The following is a 23,489-nucleotide window of genomic DNA, read 5'->3' on the forward strand; positions in this document are numbered from 1 at the left end:
AAACACCCCAGAGAAATGAAAACACATGCCCATATAAAGACTATTCATAACAGCTAAAAACTGGAAAGAACGCAAATGTCCCATCAGCTGGTGAATGGGTAAGCAAATGGTATACGGATACTGCTCAGCCACAGAAAAGAACCAAGTACTGATACATGGTACAACATAGATGAACTTCAGAAACATTATCCTAAGGGAAAGAATCTAGTCACAAAAGACCACCTGTGTGTGATTCCATTTATGTGGAACATTCACAAAAGACAGGTCTGTGGAGACAAAGGGTAGATTAGTGGTGGCATGGAATAGTTATGGTGATTGCATAGCTCTGTAAGTTTACTAAAATCATTTAATTGCATGCTTAAAATGAGTGATTTTTATGTTATGTAAATTGTACCTCAGTAAAGCTTTTGGAGGAAAAAAACTGTTGGAGCTGTCCAGAGTTTTAATTATCAAAGAGGGCATTGTTAGGGAAGGAAAAGTTAAAATTGGCTGCCATATTACAGGTTTAATGACTTAGTAGATGCTAATACTACCAATAGAGATAGGGAATAACCCCATAGAGATAGGGATGGACAGGTTTTTTTGTGAAGAAAGATAAACTAGTTATCTTTAATTCGACCTATCTTTAGGATATCTAGTTGGAGATATCAAAGAGGCAGTTGGATATATGGGTCAGAAACTCAAGACATGCTTGGGGTAAACATGGATTTGGGAATTATTATGTAGTGGTAGTAGAAGCTGAAGGCATGAATGATACTTTATGGTAGAAGGTATAGATCAGAGTGAGAAGAAAAGGGATTCCAGAGACAACCCTAGGAAACATCAACATTTCAGGACCACCTAGAAGAAACAAGTCTAGTGAAGGAAATTGAGATGGAGTGGTTACTCTTGGGAAGATAATATCGGAAAACCAAACTTACTGCAGTGTGGTGTGACAGGCAGCTAACACCAGCTAACCCATTCATGTGAATGGGGTTTAATGGACCAACAGACACTTACTACATTCTAAGATGGCAGAAATAATGACTTTTAGACCATATATTATCGTTGTCCTACAGTCATAAGAATGTGTGCCTTTGCAAATTAAACCGAGTAAACATAGGGTTCCTTTAAGGATTATGTGTTAAGCATGGCCTGCTAGGTTATTTTGTTATGATTTTATATCTAGTTTCTTTTCCATCTTAAAACAAACGATGCTTTTTTCATCCAAATTACAAACTGTCCAGGTATAATTAATGACTAAAACTTAGTTCTATATTTCAAACTTTTTTTTTTTTTAACCTTGTTGGTTTATGTAGCTAGGAATATTTAAATGGGTGTTGCTTATCTTCTGCCTGCAGGCTTATCGGTAACAGCAGAACAAATAAATCCTCATGGCACTGGAGCTCGGAAGACAGAAACTAGAGTTGAAGAGGCATTTCGGCACAAACAAAGAAATCCATTGGATGTCTGGCACAACTCTGCAAATAAATGTGCATGTGAGTGAGGAGACCCTGTTATCCAATAGTGGGGACACCTGAGAAGGATGCAGATTTGTTAGGAACTGGGGACACAAACCAGGTGCTGTTGTTTCCCCACATATCTTCTCAGCTTTTCTCTGTTCAGAGGGGAAGGGCTTGTGGGGTCAGATGCTGAATGAGGAACATGCTTCTCTAACCGTATTTGCTCTTTTCTGTTTATATTCAGTACTTGCGGGTGTTGAACTAGGTTTGAATATTTTCAGTCTTAAGCTTTGGATTCGGGGTAGAGATGTGGAGCCAACAGACTTTTCATCCACCCCTGCCTCCAGTCCTAACCCTTGCTCTATAATGTACCAGATATTCTCTTTATGGTGGAGAGTAGAAACTTTGACTTAAGGGAGTGGCTGACAGTAGGAGGTTCATTTTTCTGAGAGAGTATCTTGTGCTCACTTTGAAAAATGTGTACAGCCCTTTTAATCTATTTTTGTTTAAGTGAGATACACTTAGGGAAAATTTAGTACTAGTTCTAAGTTTTCTTCACTTTTCCTCATTCATGGTGATATATAAGATTTCCAGAAGACAGATGTTAATGAACACAGCATCTTCCTAATATAGTCCATATGTTTCACTGAGGTTAGCCATACTGTTCTGGTATAAAAGTGGCAATACTGTTGAAACTGTCAGTAAAGCTGGCCATAATATGTTCGTTCACCAGTGGCATTGACTTCGAATGGATGAAACATACTCATTGTTTTAGCTTTTGTCTTTGTGATAAGTGGCATTCATATGTGAGAAATTTTGAAGGATTTAGTAGTATATTTGGTTCCATGAAACTGATTAAAGCTATTTGGTGTAGTTGTATCTTGGATCATCATCTGGATTATAGAACATAGCACTCTAATTTAAACTTTGAAGTCCTGTACATTCTCTTTATCTGATACAAATTTTACTAACTAAAACCCATTGAAAATTGGCTTTAAGCAGTTTAAGTTCCCTTAAACATTAAAATATTATTTTAATCTACAAATGTGAGTTTTGTTTTCTCTTACCAGTAGATGGCATATGTGACTCATCATTTGTCTGTTTTACATTAAGTTACTTGAATTATAGATCTAAATATCCCTAAGGGAGAGTTGCTTTCCTGAGGTCTTAGTTTTGGAAACAAGCTCAGAGAGGCTATAAAAATTGACTGTAAAGATTGTGCCCCTGTATTGGTTTTTTTTTTCACACAAAGTGTCCCGTGAAAGGAAGTGGTATGTTAAAGATTAGTTCCATAAATGTACATACTACCATATGCCAGGTGCTGTGGAGCTACAGCCGCGCCTAACACAAAATTCCCTATTCCTGTGGAGCTTATATGATCAAGTTCTCTTATTTTGCCAAAATCATACTAACCACTAGAAATATTTCTATAAGGAGGGGAAAAATGTTTCTAGTTTGACATCCTCCCAAGTGAGAACATTTTGTTGTTGTTGTTGGCTGGGATGAAAGTGTTAGAAATAAACTTGCTTCAGTAGGCCTTCTACAGCCTTTGCTTAGTGTACTACAGATCAAACAATTGAGCTGGCTCTTGACTGAGCAGAGTTGAGCTGCTACTTGTTCTAGAGTTCTGTAGCTTAGTGAGGAAGGGAAAGGGGAACCTCTTGTACTTTTGGTTGCACGGTTGGAGAATAAGTGAGGTCACACTGTCAGGAGTGACTTGTCAGGTAGTAAAAACCTAACAGCTCCACCTTTTAGAGAAAGAACAAGGTGAATTTTTTTCCCCATTTTTAACGTGTACTGGATTAGTTTTTCATATAGTTAATGGAATGCTTACAAATGCCCATCGCTTTAGCTTATGTACAGCTTTTAACAGTAAACTAATAAATTTCTTCTCCAATTACCCTGTAACTGTAAGTTATAAAAATAGAAATTAGTAGGGGGAAAAGAAATGGTGAGATGATTCAAATGATACGGTTTTGAAGGCAAAATATAGTTTGAACCAAGTGACTAAATAACTTGAATTTTGGAAATAATTTCAGAAATCTTTAGTAGATTTATTCTTAGATAAGAAAGAAGAGTAATATTTATAACAACATTTGTCCATTTCCTGTGAATACCTTGTCTTTACATACAGAGACTCCATAAGGATTAAAGATGAAAGGATGAAAAAGTATGTAAACGCATATTTGGGGAATTAAAGATTCCTGAGCCTATTGTTAGCTGGAAGTACTCATAAAGCTCCTGATGGTTTCTAGCATCTAAAGATAAATACAGTATTTTCAATTTTTGTGGGTCTTCCTTTTCATATAACTGACCAAATATTTATTTTCAGTGTTTTGTTAATGTTGTTGCTACCTTGATAGCAGAGGGCTTAATTTTTTTCCCCATATTTTAAAATAACAACTGTGTAACCAATTGATCCTATTTGATGAACCATTTATAGTAGAGAAGACTAACAGTTGGTTAACCAGATTGTCCTCTATAACCATCATAGGGTTTCTATCCATGACTATACTTAACTGTGGGGATTCCTTCTTTGGGAAGGAGATGTAATAGATAATTCTTTGTGGGATACCTGTAACTATTCTACCTTGATATACTGGAGCATGTGTTCATTTTCTTTCATGGTTTAGGAGCTTTTGGGTGATGCTGGCAAAGCATTTACCTTCCTGGTGGAAATCCAGGGCTATGGCCCCAAACTTTCTAGGCAGACTGGTAATGTGGTCATTTCTGAAATGTACATAATAGATGCATGGTCCTTGGATGTTAGGAATTAGGAATAGTTGTAAATTTAAGATAATAGAAAATAATTAATGCTGGGTAAACTCCTACAGGAAATAAACTTTTAAAAATTTCATTCTTCAGGAAAAAAAAAACTTCATTCTTCAGAGTTCATCTCTGACTTCATATTCATTCTACTTGTAAGTTGTGAGGATTAGTCAGCATGGATGTCAAGAGCTAAGTAGTTTTTGTGTGTTATACCGGTATGGGTTTACTTTCTTTTATGTTCTTTTTTGGGGGCGGGGGGCGGTTTACTTTCTTTTGGGTCTTATTTAGTGAACGTTTGTAAAACAAGTATTGCACTCCCAAGTTCTACATATCTGTTTTCCTCCCCTGTAAAATAGTTCGAGTTCGGAGAAAATCGAGGCGGCGATCACAGTGGGGTAAAGGAATTATTAAGAAAAGGAAAGTCAATAATTTAAAAAAAGATGAAGAGGACACCAAATTTGCAGACTATGAGAACCATACAGAGGACAGGAAGTTGCTAGAGAATGGAGAGTTTGAGGTAAGCACTGACTGCCATGAAGAAAATGGAGAAGAGACTGGAGACCTTTCTATGACCAATGATGAATCATCGTGTGACATCATGGACATGGACCAGGGGCAGAGGCTTAACAATGGAGCCGGCACGAAGGAGAACTTTGCATCTACTGAAGAAGAGAGTTCCAATGAGTCTCTACTCGTCAACAGCAGCAGTTCTCTAAATCCAGAGCAGACATCTAGGAAAGAGCCTTTCCTTAAAGGAAGCTGTCTAAATGGTGAGGCCTCCACCGACAGTTTTGAAGGAATACCAGTTCTGGAGTGTCAGAATGGCAAAGCTGAAGTTGTTTCTTTCTGTGGTAGTGGAGATAAATGTAGTTCTGAACAAAAGATTCTCCCAGAGGACCAGTCAAAAGAAAAACCAGAAACTTCAAATGAACATCTTGGAGATGATCCTGAGAAACTAGAGGCACTGGAATGTAGCAATAATGAGAAGTTAGAACCTGGCCCTGATGTGGAGGTTAAAGATGCAGAACTGGATAAAGAAGGTAGAACGAATATTTTTAAAAACCTGAAATTTTAAACTCCTGAGTTAACTAATTGCTTATTTTGTCTGGTCATCAGTAGCGGTAGTTGATAAGCAGTTATATAACTCTCTGAGAATCTGTTAAAGTTTTCATCTCTTTCCCTAGAAAAGTGAACACGTGAATACTACATTTGGGTGGAAGTTTCAGAGGGTTTATGGCCCAGAATGTGTTGCTTTCCTGTCTGCTTACTCTTTTGCTTCCCACCTGATTGTCATCCCGATCCTATTGGATTTATGGCTAAAGTAAACCCATAAGTGTTAAGATGGAATTCTGATAAGAATTATTGGGGTGGGGTGGGGTAGGCATGGGCTGAGAAGACTTGGATACTAGAGCAGTATGGTATGTTACACTCTTGTAGACCCACGTTAAATTACCACTTCTGTTCATTATAATCATGTGACTTTGAGCTGGTTACTTATGCTCTCCAAACCTGTTTTTCCATCTTCTGAATTAAACTTAGAGTTGTGTCACTGCAGAGATTAAGTAAGTCATGTATATTAATCACCTGTTCTGGTACCTGACACGTACTGAGGTATATTCATTCCAGGCATTCACTGTTGAATCTGAGGGATGTTGAGTCTAAGGTGCTCCATTGCTTTGTAAGGCCATTGGTATAGGAAACGGTAGAATGAGCACTGTCAGATCTACCTTGTTCTCACAGACTCAGAGCACTCTGCCAGCTTCTGACTTCCCGTGGCTGTGTGATTCTTTTAAGAAGAAGCAGTAATGGGGGCCTGGGGTTTCCTAGCTTTAGTTTGTTTTTCATTCTTTGGCCCATAGTGGGATGGGGTGAGTTAGAGATCTACCCTTTGAATATACATTTCTGTCCTGAATAGGTACTCTTCTAACACAAGGCTATTTTGAAATTCTGTCATGCTCTCTAAATTGTGCGGAGTTATATATAGCTTTAGCCTGGGATTTGGGCTATGTGGGAAAAGTTTTTTGCTGCCAGTTTTTGAGCCCTTTAGCAGAATTAGGAAGTAGGAAAATAAAATTCAAGGTCTTAGAATTCTTTTAATGGATAAAGAGATAGGTAGGGGTGTGTGTGTGTGTGTGTGTGTGTGTGTGTGTGTGTACTGTTCTTAAATGCTACCTATTGAGAATTTTTCTTTTTCTTCAATAATAGAAGGTAGTTTTAAGAGCAGTGTTTATTTTGGTATTTATTTATATTTATCATACGGTCAAAACTTTAAAAATGTGTTGAAGCTAGGGTTAAGTAATGACTGGGACAGAGTGGGAGAAAGGGAGAGCTCTTTCTGATGAGGCACTGTGGGTACGAGGCAAGGAATCCTTTTTAGTGTTCTTCACTATGAGATTTTAGTGAGCTTGCAGAAAAGGTTTAAATTAATATTATGTTCAATTGATTACCTAAAAACTTTAAAGATATTTGTTGTGTAAAAGCTTTACCTGAAGTTTTCACTTGTAAATGTCAGGGAGGGCAGTGTTACCTAGTGGAAGCTGTCAGGCTCCTGGATGTCCGTAGATAGGGTAGTGAGATCAGTAAGGTCTTAACAAAACTCTTCGCATATGTTAATTGAACTATAAAACAAGGCTTTCACTCTAAAGCCTGTCTGAAATATACAGTTTCTCTGCTACATGGAGGTATTTGTTTTCGAAGGCAATATTTTAGTTCTTTTACTATTTGTCTAGCAGGCATTGATGAGAGGGAATTGTTTGAAGACGTGGGAATAAGAGGATTAAGGCAGGAGGGAGGGGAAAGGTTCTCCTTGGTGTCTGTGATGTGGGCCAGTCCTGTATAGAGTTCTGAAATAGTTTAGTTTGTCTTGGTGTTCCTTCCCCCAGGCCTTCTCATAGAGTATGCAGACAGAGGAGAGCATAGGGCTTGATGGCCTCCAGCCCTGGCTAGCCCTTGGAGTGCCTGGTGCTGTCAGATCATGCTCAGCCACCTCAGAATTTGTTTTCTTCGTAGTGTGGCTGGTCTTGGCATGATGTTGAGAGGAAAATAATTAGATTATAGTATTTCACTCTAAGGTAGGAAAGATCGCTAGCCCTATTATACTTTAAACAGGCTTATATTTTTAAGGAAAATTGTCATAACCCAGATCAATTTCTAATAGAATTCTGGGCAATGTAAAAGAGAAAAATAAGAAATTTCAGTTAATGTTGAAGAAGATTTTTTTTCTTTGCAAGGAAATAATGAAGATAGGTTGGCCTTACTTGGTGTTTGCATCTGCTTTTCTAGGTTCCTTCCCCTCTTCCAGTTCTGAAAGCTCCAAATTTTTAAAAAAATGTTTATTTATTTTGAGAGTGACAGAGCACAAGCAGGGGAGGGGCAGAGAGAGAGGGAGAGAGAGAATCCCAAACAGACTCCATGCTCGGCATGGAGCCCAGTGTGGGGCTTGATCTGACAACTGTGAGATCGGGACCTGAGCCAAAATCAAGAGTTGGATGCTTAACAGACTGAGCCGCCCCGGCACCGCTGCAAGCTCCAAATTATAAAATGATGACTGTAGTAAAAAGAATGAATCATAAAAAGAGTGAAGACTGCTTTATAAGTTAGTGCTTAGAGGTGAAGATTGCTTTTCTCTTCCTTTAAGTGGATATGTTTATTAGATGATCTTCTAGTATGGCTTGGCTTTCATAGTTGTGGTTTAGTTCTCTTTAATGTGGGCTACTTATTCTTACAAAAAAAAAATCATTTACCATTTAAAGAATATACCCTTATTCCAAAAAGTTTTTGTGGTGGGTAAAAGAATTTATAGTTGTTTAAGTCTGATTTTTCTTAACTTTTACTTGCTGCAGTGCATTTTTTTTTTCAATTGTAGGTGCTTCTAAAGTAAAGAAATATCGTAAGTTAATTTTAGAGCAGGCAAAAACAACAAGCCTGGAACTGGTTCCAGAAGAGCCCTCTGAGCCTGTGCCACCTGTTATAGTTGATCATGAGAGATTGAAGGTAAGCTTAGCTATTCCCAGTTTATTTTTTTTAAGATTTTATTTTAAAGTAATCTCTACACCCAATGTGGGGCTCGAACTCACAACCCCGAGATCAGTAGTTGTATGCCCTTCTGACTGAGCTAGCCAGGTGTTGTCCCCCCATCGTCAATTCTAAATGAATGGAAACACATTTCAATATGTTTGTAGTCAGTTGAACAAAGCTAGTTTTGATAATCTCTTGCTATAACCTAGGAATATAAGTGCTTTGGGGCTTCTAGTAAAAAAAAAAAAGAGTTTTGTGTGTTTTGAGGGATTTAGAAAATGGTCTTGGTAATAAACTAAGCCCTAGAATCTTCTAAAATCAGGTGTCACTGTTACACTATAACCTGTGGTGTCTCTTACCTAACCATTTGAATATAACTGTTTCAGTGTGAACAATGAAAACAAACTTTATTTTATTCTCTTTTCTTCTAATTTTTCTTAGAAATTGCTTGATTTATTGGTAGATAAAAGCAACAATCTGGCAGTTGATCAACTTGAGAGATTATATTCTCTTCTTAGTCAGTGCATCTATCGTCATCGTAAAGATTATGACAAATCACAACTCGTAGAGGTAAGTGCTCAGTGCATCCTTAAACAGATACGTGCTTTTACTTGTCCACCCCACCTCCCCCAAAAAAGGGAAAAAAGTTAGTCTCTATCTTTCACCAAGTAACTGAAGAATGTTTTGAAGATTTAAGATTAGAAGACTCATTAAGAGTTATAGTTTGAAGAATAAAGCCTTACTGTATCATTTTGTCTCAGGACAGAAGTAATCTGAGATTCTTTGTTTATGAAAACACAGAAATTCGTGGTTCTGGGTTAGGAAATACACAGAAGAGCATGCCACAATTCTCTTGTCCCTTTCTTGTTACTGACATCACTAAAGATATCACCTGGGCCAGTTGAATGTGGGGATGGCCTTACAGTACTTACCAGTGCTATCAAGGCAGCCACTGCTGATTAAAGGAATGGGCCTGGGCAGTGAGATCTGTTTGCCACCCCATTAATGATTAGAAGAGAACTTAAAAGGCATCTCATTAATCAGATCTAGTCCTATGAAATGGCTGCACAAAGGAGTGCTTGTTCTTTTGTTTAAGCACTTTTAAAGTGAATTGTTCCCTTTCTAGACAACTTCGGGCCATAAGTGAGTTCTTCCTTATAAATAGGAACTCATATCTGTTCATACAGTTTACATCATCAAGCCACACTTCTGCTTTCTGAAGTCATCTGAGCAAATAGCAACCCACTAAATGGCTAAGTGACTTAGACTCCCTATTCATTTGCCTGTTAGCTTATTTATCTGGTGGTCTGGTTATTACATATTTATTGAATGCCTATAGTTCCAGATACTGTGCTAGATGTTTGGGCTGCAAAACATGAATAAGACAGTCCCTGCTCTCCAGGAGCATTTCTAGTATATTAAAGATTTGTATGCAGAGGATGGGATTATTTTTCATGTGTAATAAGGAATATTGGACTTGAATCAAAGGAAGAGAGCAAAGTATGTGAATGTATATTTAAAAATTGAGGTCATATTGTATATTGTTTTATACAATATTGTTTTATAACTTGACTTTTTTTTTCTTATTCAGTAATAAGATGATGAAACATTTAGCAAAAGTGATTTTTATTGATCATATATGAGAAATTTTTGATCAATGATAATCTGGCCTATTAATTGTATACAGAGATGTACCAGATGCCTTAGATGTATTTGACACTTGGCCATCTAAGTGAAATGTGTAGGGTAGAGTTCTTTACTACCCCCCAACCCCACCCACCCAGAACTTGTTTGTTCACACGATTGACATTTGATTAGCTTGAATGTATTGAATACTCTTTAGTACTGAAACATTTTTCAGTAGGGGACTTGGACCTCTATAATCTAGGGGTTTTGTTTAGGGAGGGAAGGGAGCTATAGCAGAATCACCAGTGAGTGGCGTTTCTGGTGGTGATGGCAGTGACTATTTCTGGCTCTTTTTTTTCCCTCCTTTTTTCGTTCAGCTCTGATTAGAGTGAATTGCAGTGGGAACAGGTGCATTCTACTTTGGGTACAAGTTTTACTAGGCTGAGTACATTCATTTTGCTTTGGGAGAGTATGAGTAAAGGAAGGACTCAGGCTCTGGAGTAAGGCTACCTATATTCAAATGGACTCTTTTGTTTATTAGCTGACAAATTATTTATATCCATAAATCTCTTAGTACAATATCTGGCACAATAAATACTCATTGAGTGGTACTAGCATCATCCATTCGCCTAAATATCCAATGGGAGGCATTTGGAAGTGTCTAGGGCAGATAAGATAGTCTTACAGAGAAGCTCCCGTATTATAATTAGGAAAATAGTTAAAGCTTAACTTGTATCTAAATTTCTTTCTCTAAAAAGTTAGAGTGAATTTTCCCATAATACTTTTGTCCTTCCTTTAATAGATAACATGCACTTTTTTTCCCCCTTGTAGGAGATGGAAAGAACAGTTCATATGTTTGAGACATTCCTATGAACTTTTCAAGATGAGTGGTTTATCCTCTCCAATCTGCTCCTGACAGAGCAGTCTTCTGAGCCATTCAATTTCAAATTGCACCAATTATGTGCAGAGCCTTGGTGTAAAGTGCTCTCTCACTCATTCTTTCTCTCTGTTGAATTTGGTGCTATTGTCTCAGGTACCTGAAACCAACCAGCCTACAAGAACCAAACAGAACTTCAGAAACGTGTTGTATTTTCCACAAATAAAAAATACAACCCCACAGATTGGAGATTTTGGTGCTACAGAAACTGCTCTCACTTCTGCTCCTCTTTTCGTGCACTCTCTTTTGGAGACCTCTCTTAGGGAGCAGACCAGCAAACTCGAGGAAACTGGATGGGGCAGTTCTCTTAACTGTGTTGAATTGTTTAAACAGTGGGCAACCTGTTTTGTTTTTTGTTTTTGTTTTTTTCCTTCCCCTCCTTTCTGCTCCTTTTAGCGTATTTGTTTTTATTTTTTCCTCTGGGTAATGGACTGAAACCTGTTTTAGAGTTGGCTATGGTATATTCTGGTGGGAAACTGAAGAAACTGGATGAAATCAGATTAGGCTCTTTAGAACTGCCTTTAACGTGCCTTTTAATTCATTTGAGAAAGGTAAGGCTAAACAAAAGGATGGGCTTGTTTGTAGCAAATCAGTTAGAATGTCTCTTTGGTCACAACCTTGAAAATAAGTTTTGATACTCTGTGTCGTTGAGAGGCAACCAGTGTTTTGGTATAAAATGCCTATCTTGTTTTCAAAAGTCAATGAAGACACTCATTAAGCCACATGATATATACTAAAATGGTAAGTTTTCCTGTATGGTCTGTTTCTGTTTAAGAAACATGTAATAAAACAACAACAACAAATACTACCCAGTCCACCAAAAACTCACACGTTTCCAGCATTGCTGACAATGATGGCCAGAAAATAGATAGATGACATTTTTTTCTTCTCTCAGTGGCAATTTAATAGTTATTCATATTTGAGTTCCCAGAGAAGAATGATTTCGTGTATAGTAAATTGTTACTGTTTTGTTTTAAAGCCAGGACTTGCCAAATGGACAGAAAAGAGGAATTTGTCAGAAGCTCCATAAAGTTCATATTCTATATGCATAGTTGCAGGTGAGCTCTGGTATGGTCCTTGAATTAATGGACATTAATGGACATTAACAGTATTAATGTTTAAATCCCTTACCATAAGCTTACCTTCACAACTATTCATTTTGATTGGAACCCGTTTTGGACCTGTTGAGTGATTTCTCTGAATTGTACTTACCTAAAATTAATTATGGGTTACTAGTTTTACAAAAACTTTCTACAAATTTGGAGACACAGTCTAGGCAGTTGCAAAGAGGCAAAGGGAGTGCAGTGACATTTTTTTATCAGATGATTTTTAAACAAAAAAAGTAGAAAATTTTGACAAGTTGGCTTGATAACTTCATTCATTGTAGCCGTTAGCTGCCGGTGTGTCTTTCCAATATATGCAACACATATAGTTTGGGTTTTAATTAGAGCAAATGGTCTTGGACTACTGCAGAGATACTGAGCTACCTCAGCTTTTTGTATTTTAGTTACCAGTAGTGTTTACAGAGTCCTGTAATCACTTTGCCACCGTTTACCCGCTGAAGCTAAGGTACTTGTCTCCTTGTCTCTGGCTGTTTGGAGTGTGCCCAATGCCAGCGCAGAAAGCACACGTTGGCCGTAGGCTACTGCAGTAATCTTAAGTGCTTCTTGGCATTTACATTAACATTTTGCGCCTTCTAATTATAGCTTAATTTTTTAAGAAATGCCACTTTTTTCTTTATACCTAGTCTATGAAGTTTTCATAATATTCAGTTAAGTCATGTAATTCAAGATGCTACCCGTGTAGACACACTGTATTTTTAAGGTGGGCAAGTGCGATTAACGATGAACCATTTTAAAGGGGAGGTTATTTGAAACCTCTAATTTGATTATTGGGAGGATTTTCATGCTTTCTTTAGTATTTATTACCATCATACCAGTTCAGACTATTTTACTGTCTAATACATTAGCATTTTGTATTTTGATGGAAATTGTTACAGAATTTAAAGATTTGATGAAATAAGATGTAGCAGATTTTTTGTAGCAAGTTTCTGCTAAAAGGGTTTTTTGCAAGTCTCAGGTTCTTGCTGCACTATTTTTTTTTAAATATTTATTCCAGTTACTCTAATTCAGAAGCATTCTGTTCAAGTAACAGCAGCACTTGTGAAAGGAAAAAAAAAAACGCACATGTTCTTAGTAGGTTACTAAATTTGTACAAGTTAATTAAGATTTTAGCCATCAGTGGGTTTGACAAGGGAAATTTATTTATGTTTAGCATTAAAATGCTTCCAAAAGATCAAGTTTTTTTTATTTTAACCTTGATATAGATGGAGAAATAGGAGGCACCCTCAGTATGATAGGAACTGCCACTTTGAACAGTTTAGGTCTTAAAGAGAAAGCCAGTCTAATGCCAAGGGGAGAAAAATTAGCTGAAATTATATCAACTCCTCTGCTCCCCTTCTGCCCCCTCTCCCCCCCAAAAACCACACACTATACCAGTTTTGCTTACTTTACAGATATTTGGTGGTTCTATAGTTTAAAGCAGCTTGTGAAATTATCCAAGTGGACTCAATTTTGTTTACCTTTATGTAAGTTCTTAATTTTTGCTGTATAGCATTGGCGAAAATATGTACAAATTGACCTCTGTTCTTATTTCCTATTGTGAGCATTATAAATGATAGCTCCTATGTAAAACTTTGCTCTCAGATCAGTAAAATATGTATCACAGCACAGCCCAACAATGGTTAATGCTCAGCTGTGGGGACCATGGGAGCTTTTTGAAGATGATGGAACCGCACTAGGGTTGAAACTGATGGCTGTGGAGTTAATTGTGTTTTTGAGCTTGAATCTCACCTGTGATTAATTTTGTTTTGTTTTGTTTTATGTCCTTTCATGACTTGATTTCTCTCATATGCCAATGTATTTGTAGGTTTACTGGATTTTATTTTTAGGGAGTGGGGTGGTAATATCTTCCCATTTTTGATTAAGTTGGTTCAGCTATGGTGCTATTTGGTAGGTTATCTTCAGTGTCAGGTCCCGTAGCTGAATGCCATTGTTATTATAATTATTATTTGTAATCACATTGTAAGCTTGAATTTGGGCTTGTACCTGCATCTTTTGTATTTTGTACATTCAGTTATTTAGACTTTGGGAGTCCTCTTTGGTTTCAGTCACGTATGTCTACTTTGTAGATTAAGTAGACTTCATCAACTATGGTCTATTTTGGGTTTATAGTTTAATTTAGAATTGTGTTAAATTGATGTTTTGCATTTGACTTCATTTTACATTAGTTTGAAGTAAATTATTTAATTTTTGAATTCTGGAATTTTGAACATTTACTGTAATTTGTAATATAACTGCTGTGAAATACTTGAATAAAGATGGCAAGAAAAACCTGCCTTTCTTTAGCCTGATGATGATTACTGTTGGCTGCAGATGCAGTGCTACCATTCTAACCGAACTTGTCTGTTTTGCAGCTAGAGCCTAATGATGTTTATTAAGTACCGCCCCCCCTCCTCACCCCACCCCCCCCCCCAGCCAAATCTCATTATAGGATTCTTTTAGATTTTAGCAGTCCTCGGTATTGTTTTGCTAAACGTTTTTCTGTTGGGAAAGTGTGGTTTTAATTCCAGTTGAAGGTTGTCTAAAATTTGTTGTATAGAAGCAAATAGATTACTTCTGACATTTGTTTTTCTGTTTGGAAGACTGTTCCAGTAGACCATCAGGTAGTTTGGTTAACTTACTTTATAGTGTTTTCTCTTAGATCAGGTAGTTACCAGCATACTTTGAATAGTACATAGAATTTAAATATGGAAAAATTTCATACCAGAATTTTGAGGGGCTTGTTGCTTCAAGGGAATAGAATGTTCTTGGCTTTAGATTGCCTATGTTTCTGCTATCTACCATGAGATACCTTTTCATGTCTTGAGATTAGGATACTAACCTTAATAGAAGTCCTTAATTTTTCTTTCCTTCTTTTCGTTCGTTTGTTTGTTCCTTCCTTCCTTCCTTCCTTCCTTCCTTCCTTCCTTCCTTCCTTCTTTCCTTCCTTCCTTCCTTCCTTCCTTCCTTCCTAATCATAGTAAAAAGGAACTGGTTGAATTTGAACAAGACTTTGTTTTTCTTGATTTTGCAGATTGTATTAATTTTTATTTTTAATTATCTGTGTATAGCAAAAGACTGATAGTAATAAACCTGGGAAACAGATTTTTAAAAATTTTAGCCAAATGTTTACAAATTAAAAAAAATTTTTTTTGAGAGACAGTGTGAGTGAGGGAGGGGCAGAGAGAGAGGGAGATACGGAATCTGAAGCTGACTCCAGGCTCTGAGCTGTCAGCACAGAGCCCAACGCGGGGCTTGAACCCATGAACTGCAAGATCATGACCTGAGACGAAGTCAGACACTTCGGTGTCACTGACTGAGCCACTCAGGTGCCCCTAGCAAAATGTTTATATAAAAGTAACTTATAAGTGCCTTTGAGTGTCAGTCAAGTTTTTAGAGCTCTGGAGAGAATTTGGGCTTATTTATCCAATTTAGTTTCTGTTGGACTCAAAACTACAGTAAAGTGAGAGACTAATCTTTAAAAATTTATTTCATGTTATCCCTATTCCCTAGCACCTGCAAAGTTCTCTGTTGGCTATCTTTTTAAAAATAAATTCCCTCTCAGACCTGCACAGTCGTGTCTATTATGTCCCAGGCACTATGCTAGACACATTCTCTGTCTTTAAATAGCTTGTAGTACTCTAGGGGAGGCTAGTGCATATACCAGTAGTAATGATTCAGTGGGATAAGGGTTGTAACAGAAGGAACACAAACAGTGTTCAGAGTTATAAGAAGGGAACCAATTAATTCTGTTTAGGAATGGGGAAAATGAAAGTCTTCAGAGAGTTGGCATTTTATTTTCCTTTTGTTTCTTTCTGGCTGTTTTAGAGTCTAGCCCCACTCTACCAAAACTGTTCTTAGTTTTCTTGTGATCCTTCATATTACATCATATTGTGTTTGTATGACATTTATACCACTCACCCTGGAGTATCTTTATTTTCAACTTATTGAAATATTGGTCATATTTCAGGGCTAGGCTTAAGATTCTGCACCAATACATCTCCCTTACTGTATCATTCCTTCTCAGAACTTAGCTGTATTTTGTACTGCATAATACAGTGAATTACTAATATTACGCAAAACAGTAATATATTCATGTGGGAAAGGAAGTATCACATTTCTTCTGCATTCCCTGTAGGAATTTAAAATAGTGCTGGGCTCATGGGAGATGCTTCTTTCTTTTTGGTTTAATTGACATAGTGAGTGCCTACAATGTGCCAGGCATGGTTGCAGGTGCTCAAACTAAAGCAGCAAAAAAAGCAGAAAAAGTCTCTGTCTTCATGGAGCTTAAATTCTTTTAGTGCTTTTTAAAAAAAATGTTTATTATTTTTGAGAGAGAGCGAGTGGGGGGAGGGGCAAAGAGAGAGGGGGACAGAGGATTCGAAGTGGGCTCTGTGCTGACAACAGCGAGCCCGATGTGGGGCTTGAACCCGAAGTTGGACGCCCAACTGACTGAGCCACCCAGGCGCCCCAGCTTAAATTCTTTTAGACGTAATGTGTCATATTTCTGACATGATCGGTCAGGTTCAAGTTATTTCTAAGAGGAATTCTCTCTTTAAACATTGAATAAAGCATTTTGTTAAAAACTTGCCAGTAACTCTTCCTTTTCCTCTTTGCTTTCTTCTATTCCCCGTCTTAGTGAATAGAGCCGCATCCATCAAGGATCCAAAACCTGTCATTCTAAGTTTTATCTTCTTTATGGTGCATCTCCTTCTTCTTTTTTTTTTTTTTCAACGTTTTTTATTTACTTTTGGGACAGAGAGAGACAGAGCATGAACGGGGGAGGGGCAGAGAGAGGGAGACACAGAATCGGAAACAGGCTCCAGGCTCCGAGCCATCAGCCCAGAGCCTGACGCGGGGCTCGAACTCACGGACCGTGAGATCGTGACCTGGCTGAAGTCGGACGCTTAACCGACGGCGCCACCCAGGTGCCCCTGGTGCATCTCCTTCTAATCATGCAGCATGTTCTGTTGATTTTTATCACTCTAAACATGCCTCCTGCTCATCACCCTTTCTCCATCTTTATCATAGCTGACTTAGTCTGGGCACTAATGCTTTTGTCTGGACTAGTTGTAATAGTCACCAATATAGGAGAATGCAAACATGGGCAAAGACATTGTGTCTGTCTTCAACAGGATTTTTACCATATGATTTAACATTCTCATATTTACTAGATACTAGGGATTGTTCCAAGTGCTTTACAAATGCAAATTTGTAATTTTTTGAGAACCTTTTGAGGCAGGTGTTACTGTTATCCCCATCTTATAAGCCAGGTAAGCTAAGACGTAATTTGTCCAAGGCTAATTGCTACTTCACTGGCTCTTGTCGGAGTAGACAGATGCACAAGCATATTCAGTATACTGCACATGTCGCAATTGAGTTATGCGTAAGGTACACGGTGTACAGAGGAGGAGTGTGCAGCCCAACCTCAAGAAAGCCTTCCCAGGAAAACTGATGCCTGAGCAGAGGCATCAAGGTAGGAAAGCCTTTCCAGGCAGAAGGAACAACAGAAGCATATACTGAAGAGTAAAATAAAATAGCATGACGGCAGCAGGGGAAAATACAGGCGGTTCCTAATCACCAAAAGTCAGCCTTTATATAACAAAATTATTTGAGCCATGCCGCTGACCAAGCACAGTTCTTGGATTTAGACTTACAGCTGAGGACAGGACAGCAAGGTCCCGGTTCTTTGGGGGTTGATAGTCTAATGGGCAAAGAGTAAACAAGATGTTATCTCATAGTGGCCAATGCTTAGGTGATAATGAGTACAGTAGTAGTACTAGTAGCAGTAAAAACATCTTGAGTGACTGGTAGGTACTATTTTAAGAATAAACCATTTAATTATCACAGTATCTGTGAGGTAAGTACTGTTGTTGGTTCCATTTGACAGAAGGGGGTACTGGAATATAATGGCTGGGCAACTTGCTCAAGGTTACAAATCTAATTAGTGTTAGCTGGGATTCTATCTTTTGTGGTTTCAGAGCTTGAATTCTTCATCAATTTATCATTAAGATGAATGATAAATTCATTTGTCCTTGCTCAGGTTTTTCTCCCCTATTAGTAAACATCTTTAAGTTGTAGAATACTGCAGAGAGTAATAAAACGTGCATGTTCCCATCATCCGGAATTAAATGTTAACAGTTTTTCATAATTCTTGCAGTTCTTTTTTTAATGAAAAAAATTCTAGATGACATTGAAGTCCCCTTCCTACCACTCCCCAGTCCCATTCCTTTTCTTCTTCTCCAGGGGGAGCCACTCTGATCACTTAAATGAACATCTTTCCTGTTTTTAATGCATTATTTGAGAAGGTAATAGTGTGGGTGTTGAAGCCAGACTCAGTCTGAATCCTAGGCATGTCCCTTTATTGGCTGTGTAACATGAAGCAAGTTACTTCACCTCTCTGCACATCAGTTTATCCGTACAAAGAGGGGTGGTGATAGCACCAAGCCCATGGTAATTATTATGAGGATTATGAATTTGAATCAGCAAACACATGGTAATGCACTTAGAACAGTCCCAGGCACATAGTGTGTTCAGTATGTTTTAATCATTATTACTGTAATTATTACTATTTGTATGTATCCATAAAAATGGTTTGGGGGTTTCTTAAATGTACATCAATGGAATTATTTTACATCTTTAAAAACGTACATAGTTTTAATTTGGAAATGCGTGTATGTGGTTTAAAGAATAAATTAGTTCTAGAAGGCTTGTTATAAAAGCCAGTTATCCCCTGATTTCCCCTCCCTCCCCCAAAAAGGAATATTCTTCCCACAGCCAATTGTTTTCAACACCCTTAACTAATTATTTTGGTATGCATCTCTGTGTTTCTAAATATTCTTACATGGCTACTTTTTTATTTTCCAGTTTTTGCCAAGATCCTGATTTCCCACCATGGAAGAGAATAGTCACACCTGTCCCCCAACACACCCACACTTCCTGTTTTCTCACCCTCCCAGTTAGTTTTAGTTTTTGTTAGATCATTGTTTGGTATGTATATGATTGTGACTATGTAAAAGCTATTGCCAGCTGAGATTTTTAGGGGAGAGTATGATTGGTTTCCTTTCCTGTACATTTTTTTTTGTTATTTGCCTAGTTTTCTATTATTAACAACTATTTTGTCCCTAAAATTCGTCCCCGGAACTCCAACTCTATTTAAAAATTGTTTAACCTTTTATTTATTTTTAAGAGAGAAAGAGTGCGAGTGGGGGAGGGTCAAAGAGAGAGGGAGACACAGAATCTGAAGCAGGCTCCAGGTTCTGAACTGTCAGCCCAGAGCCCAACGCGGGGCTTCAACATATGAGCTGCGAGATCATGACCTGAGCCGAAGTCTGCCGCTTAATCGACTGAGCCATCCAGGTGACCCAAACTCTCTATTTAATATCTTCAAAAATATAAAGTATTCTAGCATTTCATCATCTTGAGAAAGTTTGTCCAGGAGCATTCCAGTCTTTTTCATTGGTGTGTAGAAAAGGTCTTACATAGCCGTTTTCCTGGAATCTCCCTCCACACCACCCTTCACCTTTTTCTTAGTGACGTTTATATCCCGTGTTGCTGTTGGGTAGTCCAATGCTATTCTGATTCTTGGTACATTTTCTTGATTTTGTTTTCCTTCCTAAAGCTTTTAGGATCTTCACTTGTACCCTAATATTCTAGAATGTCATAGATATGTCTGGGTGGGTGTCTGTGCTAGTGGGCCTCTCCACTCCGGAAATTCATATCCTTCAGTTCTGGGAAATTTTCCTGAGTTATTTCTTTATGATTTGCTTGCCTTGTTTTCTTTGTTCTCCATTTCTGCAATCACTGTTCTTTAGATATTGACCCTCCTAGACTGTTCTCTAAATTCTGCTTCCTTCCCAGTTTTTATTTGTGTGTTTAATTTTTTCAGAGCTATTTTTTCTTGATTTTTTGAAGTATCATTTTGTTCTTGTTTAATGATTGTAAAGTCACTCATTAATCTCTCTTGAGGATATTAATAATTTTTTTTTCTTGGTTTTTCTTCTCCCTGCATAGACTCTTTCCTCCAAGTTGCCTTTCCTGTTTGTTTTGGCCACTGTTTAGTATTGCAGCTTTTTCTTAAGTGTTTGATAATTCTTTGCTATCTGCTCATATTAAAGAGTGGATGACTAAAAAAACTGCTTTCAAAGCATTGCACAAGAATATCCAGATGGGAGAGTAGCAGGGCTTTCTCTGGAAGATACCATAAGCCCAACAGGGAATAAAGCTAAAGATAGTAACACTGGGGATTCCCAAGAAACCATCCAGCCAGATCACCTGACAAAGTTGTATAGATTAGAAATGATACATACAAAGTCAAATAAATGTTGGCTACTTCAGTGTCATTCTCTATTCTTTTAAGAACTGACCCTGAAATTTTGCAGTTTGGTTATCTCAGTTGAAATCTCTTAGCAGAAATGCCTTTGTAGATTATTTTTACAAATGATTTTGAGATTTTTGAATATACATATGTACTCCTTTTGTTTGCTCCCACCTTTGCTCTCTCAACCTCATTTTCCTTTCATTAGGCCAGTATTTTAGATCCAAGAACTCAGAGGGAATTAAAGTGTTCTTTGGAAGATTTTGTACTGAGAGCTTTTATCCCTTTAGGAGCAACAATTATCTTTAAAGTGTTTGGAGGTGATGGAGTCAAGCTTGCTTCTTAGTTTGACTTCTCTTAATGCCAACTGTGTTCCTGACAACACCTCTTGTTCCAAAAACAGAAATGACTGTTCTATATAAGACCACTTGGGTTAATGGTCCTACCATTAATGCTAATATGGCAGGTCTGAAAGCCCACACTCCAAAAGCCAGAAGACACTCTAATTTTCTTAGTGTAATTTCTGTTTCTTTCTGGAAACCTGGTGGTCTAGAATTTTTTCAAGTTAGCATTTTTTTTTTAAATTTTTTTTTTTGACATTTATTTTTGAGACAGGGAGAGACAACATGAACGGGGGAGGGTCAGAGAGAGAGGGAGACACAGAATCTGAAACAGGCTCCAGGCTCTGAGCTGTCAGCACAGAGCCCGATGCGGGGCTCGAACTCACGGACCTCGAGATCATGACCTGAGCCGAAGTCGGATGCTTAACTGACTGAGCCATCCAGGCGTCCCTCAAGTTAGCATTTTGATTAACAGAAGAAGCATAACTCCAGGGAAAGAAGTCCTATACTAGTTAATCCTTTTTTACTTGTTCCTGATGACTTTCAAGCCAAGAAAGATGAAGGAGGACTAGACCCGAGGAAAAAAAGGTGAGTAAAGCAGAAAAAAATTTAGTGCTATTCATATATATATATAAAGTGTCTTTATAAGTTAAAAAGTGTTTTGGGCCTTTCCCCTGCTACTCATCTACTGAAGATATGGAAGTTAGGAGTGTGACCATTCCATTCAGATATCTATGACAATATTGTTTTGTTTTGTTTTGTTTTGTTTCTATCTATGTAAAAAAGTAAGCTCTACCTATGCCCAATGCAGAGCTTGAACTCAAAACCCTGAGATTAAGAGTTGTATGCTCTATGGACTGAGCCAGGCACCCTCTTGATAACATGTTTTTTTTTTTTTTTTCTTGATAACATGTTTTTAATGTCATGCAACATTGTGGAGTAATTGCTAATGAGTTGCTAAGTAAGTATTGAATTTAAAAGGCCAACATTTTATTTTAGTTTTTAAAAAAGTTTATTATTTGTTTTTGAGAGAGAGAGAGAGAGCACAAGCAGGGGAAGGGAAGACAGAACACACAGAGTGTGAAGCAGGCTCCAGGCTCCAAGCCATCAGTGCATAGCCCGATGTGAGGCTAGAACCCACAAACATGAGATTGTGACATGAGCCAAATTTGGACGCTTAACCAACTGAGCCACCCAGGAGTCTCAAGGCCAACACTTTAGTAAGTTATAATAGTTTTGGGAGGTAGAGGTCAAAAAGTTAGTTTGAAAGACTGAGTAGTTTAGAATTAAATATTTTATATATATATATAAAATTAAATATTATATATATATAATTAAATATTTTATATATATATATATATATATATATATATATATATATATATATGTACGGTGGAAGATAAAGCAGTGTAAGTAGTTTGGCGTTTTGTTCTGGAGGACCAGCCTAAATACCATGTGACAATCCTTGAATGTTTTTGAACAGTACCATTACATGGTGAAAATCAAGTTTCAGAAATAATTATTTGATAAGAATGTGGAAAATAACTATTTTCTTTCAAAAAGATATGTTGACTACCTACCATTTGCTAAGTATGTGCCAGGCACTGCGGCTACAAAGCTAAGGAAAGCAGTTTCTGCCTTTGGAAGTAACTACTCTGTAGAAAAAGATATATTAAGAGAAAAAAAAAATTTTTTTTAATTTAGGTAAGTGCAGTGATAATGATGTAGCTGAGATGCTATTAGATCATAGAGGAAGGGAACTTAACCTACATAGGAATTCTTGAGAAGGTTTTCTGGTGGATGTGATACCTTAATAGCATCTCAGAAAATGAAGGAATGTAGTAACAAATTTGGAAGAGCATTCCAGGCAGAGGGAACAGTATAACAAAGACAGAAACAGAGGCAAACATGTTAGGTTCATACCACTATGGGCACATCTAGTTTGCTGTGTTCTAAAGCAAAGAGTAGTGTTTGAAGTTAACAAGGACTTTGTATGCCTTTCTTGTGTTCGAGGTGAGAAATGCTGCAGGCCTGAACGAGGGAATTTGTGGTAAGGATGGTGAGAAAGGGGTAGTTTCTCTTAGAAAATGAAGGGGTAAAACCATTAGAACTAAGTGATTGGATTTGGGGGGATGAGGATAAAAGAGGAGCCCCAAATTGCTCTTAGATTTCTGCCTGGTATTCAGGTAGATGAGTAGCACCATTAACTGAGAATGGACAGGAGAGAGTAGCAAATTGGGAGTGAATGCAGTGTTGGACATTTTGACATCCAGGTCCAGCAGACCTTTAGATATACATCTTAATATCTTAACATATAATATAATATCTATAATGTCTTAAATGTATCTGAAGCATGGGAGAGTTCAGAATTAGAGACTTTTGGGGTCAGCTGCCCTGAGTGTCGTTTTAACCACAAGTGTGCATCAAGCCATGTCGGTGGTTCTTTGAAGCAGAATGAAAATGGTACATGGAGGAACAATAGTGTTTAACCAGTGGTAGAGGAAGTCTTACAAAGCAGACTGATCATAACTTGTCAAAAGCAAGACAGCCATGAGTAGTATCACAGAACTCAAGAGAAGATTTTATGTTCAAAATGAATAATATCAAATGTTCTAGTGGAGGCTAATTAAATATGTACTGAAACCTTGAGAGTAGATATGACAATTTGGTGATCTTTTTTGTTCTCAGGAAAAAGGGAAGGAGTCAGGGCATAGCTAGAGAGGTACACAGAATTGAAGAAAGGATTGTGATAAAAATGAAGACTGAGCATGTTTGTATACTGAAGGTGACAGCAGCTAACATTTATTGAAGACGTACTGGATTCCAGGCCGTCTTCTAAGGGTTTCATGTATTAACTCACTTATTCCTCACAGTAACCCTATAAAGTAGATACTCTTTTCCTCATTTTACTAAAGAGGAGAGTTAACCACAGAGAGATTG

At 37.6% G+C, this 23,489-nt stretch overlaps 1 protein-coding gene and 1 long non-coding RNA gene across 4 annotated transcripts in view; both read left to right on the forward strand.

Annotated features, from left to right (window-relative positions):
* Positions 1-14,188, forward strand: part of ATAD2B (ATPase family AAA domain containing 2B) — a 167,684-nt gene extending 153,496 nt beyond the window's left edge. For 2 of the 3 annotated variants that reach the window (XM_043604444.1, XM_043604445.1), the window contains exons 24-28: positions 1,341-1,478; positions 4,568-5,251; positions 8,077-8,204; positions 8,670-8,798; positions 10,686-14,188. In XM_043604444.1, coding sequence (XP_043460379.1) covers positions 1,341-1,478; positions 4,568-5,251; positions 8,077-8,204; positions 8,670-8,798; positions 10,686-10,727 — 1,121 coding nt within the window. In that variant the 3' untranslated portion in view covers positions 10,728-14,188. Of the gene's footprint in view, positions 1-1,340; positions 1,479-4,567; positions 5,252-8,076; positions 8,205-8,669; positions 8,895-10,685 lie in introns of those variants that run through there. The other variant, XM_043604443.1, reaches the window with a different exon arrangement.
* A 7,468-nt stretch (positions 14,189-21,656) lies between these two features.
* Positions 21,657-23,489, forward strand: part of LOC122497404 — a 19,721-nt gene continuing 17,888 nt past the window's right edge. Inside the window, exon 1 of the long non-coding RNA XR_006301099.1 lies at positions 21,657-23,489. This exon is cut by the window's right edge and continues 767 nt beyond it. This is a non-coding gene — a long non-coding RNA (uncharacterized LOC122497404).

This window comes from Prionailurus bengalensis, chromosome A3 (assembly GCF_016509475.1).
Source record: "Prionailurus bengalensis isolate Pbe53 chromosome A3, Fcat_Pben_1.1_paternal_pri, whole genome shotgun sequence".
NCBI classification, from domain to species: domain Eukaryota; kingdom Metazoa; phylum Chordata; class Mammalia; order Carnivora; family Felidae; genus Prionailurus; species Prionailurus bengalensis.